At 40.4% G+C, this 10,232-nt stretch overlaps 1 protein-coding gene across 1 annotated transcript; it reads right to left on the bottom strand.

The window, feature by feature from the left end:
* Positions 1-1,427: 1,427 nt before the first annotated feature.
* On the bottom strand, positions 1,428-8,134 carry LOC114283921 (uncharacterized). The gene is made up of 6 exons (XM_082923428.1): positions 6,237-8,134; positions 2,601-6,132; positions 2,329-2,388; positions 2,176-2,226; positions 1,903-2,049; positions 1,428-1,478 (listed from the first exon to the last, which is right to left on the bottom strand). The coding sequence occupies exons 1-6, from the start codon at positions 8,132-8,134 to the stop codon at positions 1,428-1,430; spliced, it is 5,739 nt and encodes a 1,912-aa protein (XP_082779554.1).
* Positions 8,135-10,232: the final 2,098 nt, after the last annotated feature.

Genomic DNA, 10,232 nt, shown 5'->3' with positions numbered 1-10,232 from the left:
ACTGGGGGCTTGTGGGGTTGATCATCATCTTTGTTTCGGCTTGAGGGTTGTTGCTTTGTCAGTGTGTGTGTTTTGCTTCTTAACTTTATGTTGTTTTTGTATTTCTTTGCCCATATATCCACCTCAAGTTCCCTTCTATTATCTCTGATGGTAGGGGTTACTTGAGGACAAAAAGGATATATGGGCAAAGTTGGGTTATTGTGTTTTCAGTTTCTTGTTTACCCCCTTTCTTAGGGGGTGTAGTGGTAGTTTTGTTGGTTATATTTGTTTTTTATTTGTTGTTTGGGCGTGCCTGGGGTATGCCCCTTGTAAACTTGTAAATTTCATTGTTTTATTTTATGACTTATTTACCCAAAAAAAAAAAAAAAAGTTCCCATCTATTAGGGGTTACTTAAGGACAAAAAGGATATATGGACAGAGTTGGGTTATTGTGTTTTCAGTTGTTCTTGTTTACCCCCTTTCTTAGGGGTGCAGTGGTAGTTTATGTTGGTTATAGTTGTTTTTTTTATTTTTGTTGTTGGGCGTGCCTGGGGTATGCCCCTTGTAAACTTGTAAATTTTCATTGTCTTTATTTTATGACTTACTTACCCAAAAAAAAGAAAAAAGAAAAAAGAAAAAAATTGTAGCTTAACTATATTAGTTTAACTTAAGCACCTCATTTTTGGTTTTCTAAATCAACTAAGTGTTCAATTCTAAAATCCATAAGTCTGAATTTGAATTTCCTTTGATTTTCTTCCTATTTCTCTTTTTCTCTTCTAGCTCTCAAGAAAAAAGTTTTTCTCTAACCTTCTACACCCTTCGTCATCCTTCTCTCTTTTGTTCTAGGAACTAATTAGCATACGCCATTAATTGTTTCAATAGTTTAATTGGCTTCGTTTAACACAATCAAATCTTGCTTAGCCTCTAAGAAACAGAATTTATTGAGTAATTGTAGCTTAACGATATTAGTTTAACTTAAGCAACTGATTTTAGGTTTGCTAAATCAAGTAAGTGTTCAATTCTCAAATCAAAAAGGATGAATTTGAATTCCGTTTGATTTTCTTCCCATTTCTCTAACTTTCTTTTGTTGCTCTCAAGAATAAAATTTCTCTCTTACCTTCTCCGTCCTTCTCCATTTTTCTCCTTTTTGTTCTAGAAACAAATTAGCTTAGGCTACCAATTGTTTCATTAGCTTAATTGGCCAAGTTTAACTCAAACAATTCTTGCTTAGCCTCTAGGAAAGAGAATTTACTGAGTAATTGTAAGTTAAAGATATTCGCTTAACTTAAGCACCTCATTTAGGTTTTCAAAATCTCTTAAGTGTTCAATTTCTCAAAATCCAAAAGGATGAATTTGAATTCCCTTAATTTTTTTTGGGTGAATAAGAGATAAAATAAAACAAGAAAATTTACACAACTACAAGGGGCATACCCCAGGACCTAACACAGCTATACAGAAAACAGAACAAAAGCCAACAACCTGTTCACCATTCCTATAATCTAGCAATAGGAAGAGTGAACAAGAAATATAAACAATTATAGCAACCTAGGCGAAGAGAGAAACAAACTGAAGCATAGATCCAGGAGGCTATGGTCTTGAAAAGAACCTCCTGCTACTGTAGCACCAAGCAAGAGAACCTGGACACTGTATCCACAAGGGCACGAGCCAAAACAAAACAACATTCCCTACACATCCCGTAGGGATAGGAATAAGAAACCAAAACAAAACTAACATGTTAAGATGTGTGCAACCCGAAACATGGTTACTAGGAAAGCTATTAAGAACACAAAGAAGCACAAAGGTACTCCTACACAGCCCGTAGGAATAAGCTAAACACACTACAAAATTATGTAAAAAATACAATGAAAAACAACTGATTTTCTCCCTCATGTAGCACAGCAAGGCGCTAGCAGCAGCCATCACCATGGTACAGACACACCCTACAAACTGCCACCCGAATCTGTGCAGCATGTATTCATCACCCTTCCACGCCAAAAAACAAGGGTACCAGCAGCAATTCCCTGTAACTGCACTGTAAGCAACACCACACCTCCTCACCAACAAGTGAACCTGTCGTAAATCATAAAGGAGAAGAAATAACAGACACACAATATAGGAGCTCTCCTCACTCGACCCACAACACAATATGTCTCTCCACTCCATATATGATCTCACAACACTAGGCCCACAACTCACATGATACCTCGAAAGAATCAGAAGGACATTATACTTGAAAGCTCCAAGAACCTGCACAAACCATATATAAGATATAATAAAAGTTAGCATAAAACATGTGTGCTGTCTCTCATCACTCAACCCACAATGTCTGGAAATATTTAGGTTGCTCACAACACTCAACCCTCCATACGGACACATCAATGTAGGAGAAGATTTAGGATTCATGATAACCTGCAAAAGAGCACCCAGTTAGTAAACCCCACAATAGTTGCTCACCATCACTCAACCCTCAATGTATGTAACCTCACATCACTCATTCTCCGGCCAGCTGCAATAGTATGGTGCTGCTGCAAGATTTAGAGAGGAAGACTCCATTCCTCCAAAAGCCAATTATCACCTGCAGAAATTTTAACATTTTCCATAGAAAGAAGCCTACCCCTAACCATTTGGATAATAGAGTTAGTAACAACCTCTTCAGGCTTTTGGGTCTTATTGAAGATCCTACTATTCCTCTCCATCCAAATGTGGTAGACAGTGCAAAGAAATGATAGCGTAAGAATCACCATTTTCAAGGAGGCACCACTGGTGGATCTAACAGCAAAATCAACAGTTTCCAACCAAGGCAAAGAAGGCCAGTTAGACTTACACTTGGCAAGGATACCACCCCAAATCCTAGAAGAAAATATGCACCTAAAAAAGAGATGAGAATGATTCTCCTCAGGATCTTGACAGAAAGGGCAGTAAGGATTTGTAACAAGACCACAGGTTTTAAGTCTATCACCAGTATTAAGTCTCTCATTGATGGCTAACCAAACAATAAAACTAACCCTAGGGATTGAAGGGGGGCCCCAGATAAGTTTGGACCAAGTGACTTTAGGGCCCTTATCCCTCCAACAATCCCAAGCTGACTGGATAGAAAAGTTACCATCAGCAGCCAAATTCCAAAACGGAGTATCAGAAGAGCCAAAGGAAGGTAGAAAAGATAAAGGGGTAAAAGAGATCCACTCCTTTATCTCCCAAGAATTAGAGATAGGCCACTTCCAAGAACCATTAGAGACTATAGAGCTAACCTTGGTGCTGTCAGGAAGATTAGTGTCATAAAGAATTCTAGGACCAAACCTATGCCACAGCGAACCAAGCGGGTGCCAATTGTCATACCAAAGGAACACATTTTCCCCATTACCAATTTTGAACTTGATGTAAGGATAGATTAAATGCCTAAGAGACAGGATTTTCCTCCAGACCCATGAGGGGTCACTAGGAGTTCTAACAGCCCAAAAGCTCCTCCCTTTAAGCAAGTAAGCCTTGACCCATTGGCACCACATGGAACAATCACCCCCAGAAAACAAGTACCAAACATGTTTGGCTATAGCAGCCTTGTTCCAGGTAGCTAAGTCCTTGAAACCAAGGCCACCCTCATTTTTTTTCCTGCAGATATATCTCCAAGCAATCTTAGCACTATGTTTCTTCAACTCAACCCTAGACCAAAGAAAAGATCTAAGGATGCTCTCAATGTCACCAATGATTTTCTTAGGGAGGATAAAAAGAGAGGACCAATACACTTGCATTGAAAACAGAATAGACTGGATGAGTTGAGCTCTACCAACATAAGAAAGCAGTTTATTGGTCCAACTTTTAATCCTCTTAGTAATTCTCTCAACCAGAGTATGACAATCAGACACTTTAAGCTTGGTAGTGATAAGAGGCACACCAAGGTATTTCACCGGGAGGGAGCCCTCAGTAAAATTGGCAATCTGAAGAATATCCTCTTTAAGCTCACTACTACACCCCGAGAAAAAAATATTACTCTTACTAGAATTAGGGGTAAGACCAGACAGATCCCTAAATTCATCCAATCCCTGCATGATAAGAGAAACAGTACCAGGGTCCCCTTTACTGAAAATCATCAATTCATCAGCAAAACAAAGGTTAACAATTTTAGTTTTCTCACACCTCCAGTGGAATTTGAACAAAGGGCTCCTAGATTTCTCAGCTGGAATTCTGGCAAGAATTTCCATGGCCAACACAAAGAGATACGGGGACATAGGGTCCCCTTGTCTTAATCCCCTCGCCCCTTTAAAATACCCCTGAAGGCTCCCATTAATACAAATCGAGAAAGAAGGACTCGTAATGCAAGCCTTTATCCAGGTAATCATACAAGGAGGGAAAGCCATAGCTTTGAGGATATCAATGATAAAGTCCCATCTCACAGTATCATAAGCTTTCATAATATCAACTTTCATGGCGCACTTAGGAGAGTGGGAACTCCTATGGTAGCCTCTCATAATCTCTTGGGACAAGAAAATGTTGTCCGAGATCCTTCTACCTTGAACAAACGCAGACTGCACAGGATCAATCAAATCAGGAAGGGCCAATTTAATTCTATTAGCTATGATCTTGGCAATGCATTTATAGATGGTATTACAACAAGAGATGGGTCTATAGTCACCAACATGAGTAGGATTAGGAACTTTAGGAATAAGAGCTATAATGGTACTGTTAACCTCAGAAAGAAGTTTACCAGAGTCAAAGAAAGACTTAATAGCTAGAATGACATCCTTACCAACAATATCCCAAGAGCTCTTAAAAAAACCAGCGGAATACCCATCCGGGCCAGGGGCTTTATTGGACTTTAAAGACCAAAAAACCTCCTTGATTTCATTTTCAGAAACAGGCTTGGACATTGAAACAGATTGAGAGAGAGAGACTTTTTTTTCCACCAAAGATTGAATCCTCTCAAGGCCCTTGTACTGATCCACAGAAGGGGTACCAAACAAATTGGTATAAAAATTGATAAAAGAGGTGTGGACATCAGTACTATGAGTAGACCTAGAACCATCACCCATGACAACACTCAAAATCTTCCCTCTATTGATATTACTTTTCACAGACCTAAAGAAGAATTTGCTATTTCTATCCCCAAGACCAAGCCACTGCACTCTGGATTTTTGAAGAGCAAGGCTCTCTTCTAATTTGCTAAGCTGAATATACTTTTTCAGATCCTCTCTCTCTTGGGCTTGCAAAACACTATTCAAAGGGTCTTTGTCAAGTTTATATTGAATAAGATCCAGATTAGTTTTAGCAATTTGGACACGAGTAGATATGTCACTAAAGTCTTTCTTATTCAAAAGCTTGAGACTAGCTTTAAGCTTTCTGAGTTTTTGACAGACCCTGAACATAGGAACCCCTTGAATGTACTGCCCCCAGGTGTTAGAAACAGTACCCAGAAAATCTGGATGTTGAGACCAGAAATCAAAGTATTTGAAAGGTTTTTTGAAAGAGCACTTGGTGGCACTGATATTGACCACAGCAGGGGAGTGGTCAGAAATACCAGAGGGGAGAAACTGGGCAGTAGCCTCAGGAAATTTGTCCAGCCAAGCCTCATTAACCAGAACTCTATCAATTTTGGTAGCTATATAGGTCCCCTCACTCCTATTGTTAGCCCAGGTGAATTGGCAACCACCGTAAGACAAATCAGCCAACTCAGAAGCATTAATATAAGTATTAAATTCCTCATTATCATTCGTCCAATTAGAAGTCCCCCCAATTTTTTCCTGCTGGTATCTAATAGCATTAAAATCACCCAGAAAAACACAAGGAACTTTGGATTTAACACGGGAGATATCAAGCATAGATTCAAAAAAAACCTTTCTCAAAGTGTGCTTATTTTCAGCATAAACAAAAGTTGCATAAAAGATTTCATTGGAAGCCAATTCAATAATTTTACACAAAATATGCTGATTAGACATAGAAATCATTTGAACATCACAAAAAACATTGTTCCAGCACACCCAAACTCTACCAGTTTCAGTTGGCTGTGAGTTAGAGAGCATAGACCATTGATCAAAACATTTACCACAGATACTACTCTCTTTAGACTGTTTTATTTTGGTTTCCAAAACCCCCATGACATGAATATTCTCTTTAAGCACAAACTTTTTAACTTCTTTATGTTTAGAGGGATCATTCAAACCTCTAACATTCCATGAAGCAATTTTTACATTCATAGGGACACAAAAAGGAGATAGAGACAAAACCCACAAAAAAGACAAACCCACAACCAACTGAAACTGTGTTACCTCTTTTTCTTCCTCTGGCTGCTACTGCCTTTGCCAGAGGGTCTGTTCTTCACCTGCTGGGATGGGGTAGCAGAACTATGGATCGCCTTTTCAGCCTTAACTTCTTTAATCGCAGTGTCCAGCATTTCAGCAGCATTAGGAACCACCAGCTTTGCAATCTCGAACACCTTCTTTTGGAACCTATCCACATCACTGCTTTCAGAGCTTTGCTCCTCCCCGGATAAGCTCTTGGTCACAGAAGTCTCCTGAGTGTCAAAGGATTGATCAGATGAGTCCACCTCAGTGGGAGCAATTTCAGGAGCTGGAGCTGGAACTGGGTCTGCTGTAGAAGCTGGAGCTGGGAGTTCCACCACTTCTGGGATAGTTTCCAACTCAGGATCACCCACCTTCCTCTTCCCCTTAGCTGTGACAGTGGTCCAGCCTTCGTCTTGAGCACTTACATTTTCCTCAGATGTCTTCTGCATAGAGATCAGCTTAGCCACCTGTTGAGACACACACTTTTGAGTGCTATGTCCAAATATTTGGCAATGTTGACACCTTGACGGCAGCCCCTGATATTCGACTCGGATTAGAACAGCTTCATCATCATGTCTAATTTGGAAATAAGTGGGCAGTTTTGAGGTAGCCTCAATTTCCACACAGATTCTAGCAAAAGCCACCCTACTACCCCGAGCCGTAAGCTGGTCCATAAAGAGGAGATGTCCAATTGCACTTGCAATCCTACTTAAACCATCAGGATCCCAATATTCCAAAGAGATGTTAAAGAACTTCACCCATACTGGAATTTTTGTGGATTTATCTTTAGATAGTTTCATGATCCTTTTCCATTGTTTTAGAATAAGGAGATAACCTCCTATGTACCATGGACCTCCTTCAAGAACTTCTCTACAACTATCAGGGGTATCAAATATAAAGAACATGAACCCATCCCCATTAGTAAGAACCTCCTTGAGGCCCTGAGTTTTCCACATCCCAAAAGCACTGTTACGCAAATAATTGTAGCCCACTCCCTTATCAACAAAGTAACCCACAAGGCAGGAGTCCCATTTCTCTAGCGGATCAGTCCTTGGGGGCATATTTACAACAACACTATCCTCAAAAGAAGAAGGAGGGATATACCTGAGTTTGATGTTTGACCGGGTTGATGCAGCAGTGATGTTTGCCCATGAGCGATGTTCTTGGCCCTCAGACTCGTTAGATCTCCTACCACCTGCATCCCCTCGACCTCCTCTTCCCCCACGATAACTTCCACTCCCCCTGACACCTCCTCGTGGGAAGGATGGAGAATCCCTAATCGGTATCTGTATATCAGAATCAGAAGCCCTAACTGGAACTGAAGGTTCAACGAAATTCTTATGTTCCCCTCTATTACGCGCTAAAACTACACTATCTGGTAGATTTAGGAAGCTATTGTACTCTTCCTCCACCATATCAGACCAACTCGTACTGATAGCATTCTCAGTCGGCGTCGATGGCTCGTCAATCGTAGCTGGAAACATCGGACCTTTCAGTTTCTCCGAGTTTGACTCAGGTCTCTTGCCCAAAACGTTGCTTGAATCTCTTGGTGGATCTGAACCAAAGCCCTCTGCTACCGAAACAACCTCGAGTCCCAAACACTCTGCCTCATAACCGGCAACCTGCGATTGAATCTCCACACCAGAAGGATCCACGATCTGAATATCCACACCTCGGTTACCCTCCATGATGGAAGGATTAGCCATTGAGAGACCCTCGCCATTAGGGTTTGTAACATCTGCTTTAAAAGCCATCGATCTTCCAGTCAAAATCGCAAAACTATTTTTGGTGAACCCTAAGTCACCACCTGATGACTTTACTTGCTCGACCTTAGCATTTAGTCCCTCAATACGCTCAGTAGTGGTAGCATTAACTCCAGACATCGGCAATCAATGAGATATTGAACCCTAGAAAACAAAGTTTTCTAGAGAGATGTCAGAGCTTCTCTCACTAACCCATTTCTTTTAGTGGGTTTTCTTAATTCCCTTAATTTTCTTCCTATTTCTCTTTCTTTTCTCTAACTTTCTCTTCTAGCTCTCAAGAAGAAAGTTTCTCTATATGATCTTGTCTTGCTTGCATATATTATATGATCTTGTCTTGATATGTTGCATCTTTGCAAACCTTGATTCGTCTTGCTTAAGTGTTTCTCGCATGTTTTGTACCTTGCTTGGTGTGAGTTTAGCCGAGGTCATCTTTAGTCTAGAACTTCCTTGGAACCACCTTGTTTGACCTCCACCTTTGCCCTGACATATTGGCCGAGATGTCATTATCTAGGCCGAGGTGTTCATCACCAAGGCCGAGATGTGTATTATCTAGGCCGAGATGTTACCTTTGCACCTAAGTGATCTTGTCCTGGAGTGGTGTGACCTAGACCAAGGTGTGGCACATCTAGGCCAAGGTGTGGCACAGCTTACAGTCCTTCCTAGCCAAGATCATTGTTCCCCTACTTGCCGATGTCTTGTTCTTAGCCGAGATCATTACCCGCCGGAGTGCCCATGCCATCTTGCTTGTTGAACACACTTTGTCATAGTCTTGTCTTTTCACTCAGCCACCTTTTTTAGGAGAACCAACCCGGTAGTGCCACGTGTCCCAGCTGAGTGTTAAGTCAGCCAGCAGACCTAGAAATGTATCATTTGCTATATGTCTTTGTTTGTGAGGAGAGAGAAGCTCTAGAAGAAGAAGAAGAAGTTTTAGAGTAAGAGAGTGGGCTTTCGAGCTTGATCCCTAGAGATCAAACCGTTAGATTCGCGTATTGAGGTTAGATTCTTAATTTACTTTTGTTGTTCCTTATGTTTATCTAGCTGCATTGCACGATCGAACCTGTTCTGTATGTTATGCATTGGTTTAAAGTTGGTTTTAGAAAGAGAAAATAGTGTTCATGTTTTTTGAAGAAAAAGTCTTGTTTGATCCGAAAGCTTGCCTTAAGATTCATGTTTTGTGTTTGTTCTCGCAAGATCCTTGAATATGGGTACCCAGGTCCATGTTTTTGAATTCATAGCATGAAATCTCAGATTTTGTAATAGCAAATTATGATCTTGCATTCATCTTCCTCATGTTCATGTTCTTCATGTTCGACGTGTTCTTCAAGAGAGGGAAACCCAGATTTTCCCGACCTCATTTCCTTGAATGTGGCCATCGAGGCAACACCTCGGCAAGGAGGTGTGGGACCTCGGCCTAGACCTGGTAGTCGCCCAGCATGTTTTCCCGAGATGAAAAACGGTGTTTTGTTTTGACTTAGCTTGGTTTTGAAGGATGTCGAGATCATCTGTATGCATGTGAACTTGTTTGAAAGTGCATTCAACAGACTTTGCCATGTGTTTGTAGGACTTGGACTTGCCTTGACCCCGACGTCTAAAGAGCTAAGTGAGTGGTATTTTTATTAAAGTTATGTTATTAAGTTTTGATAAAGTTTCGCCTTGCTTGTTTTGGAAAAGTATTTTGTGAAGCATGAATGATGATCCCTATTTTGTATATCAAGTATTAGCCTTGTTTTGAATGACAACCTTTGAAAGTTCGTACGTGCTAGGGGACTATAAGCATTTGTAGCACAACCTTTGAAAGTCCGTACGTGCTAGGGGACTATAAGCATTTGTAGCACAACTTTTGAAAGTCCGTACGTGCTAGGGGACTATAAGCATTTGTAACACAATCTTTGTTAATGTCACCCCTTGAAACTTGAAAGCCTTGAAAGACTTAAATTATTGAGACTTGAAAGATTGTTAGTTAAACTTGACTTGCCCTTGGATTTCGTACAAGTTGTGATGTGCCTTGATTTGATAAAGATTTCGGATATCATTCATGCAAACCCCTTTATTATTTATATCATTCACTGAGTATCCAAGCTCACCCCTCTCTATATATATGTAGGTGACGAGCAGGACGGCGGTGACACCTAGATGTACTTGCTACTTGTTTTGGATTATGCACTTTTGTCGCATCTTGAAGATTATGCTTCTTAGTTGTATTTTATTGTACTTTGTA

The sequence above is a fragment of the Camellia sinensis genome, chromosome 4, assembly GCF_055761805.1.
Source record: "Camellia sinensis isolate YWXY chromosome 4, ASM5576180v1, whole genome shotgun sequence".
NCBI classification, from domain to species: domain Eukaryota; kingdom Viridiplantae; phylum Streptophyta; class Magnoliopsida; order Ericales; family Theaceae; genus Camellia; species Camellia sinensis.
This window is presented reverse-complemented; position numbering and strand designations above follow the sequence as displayed.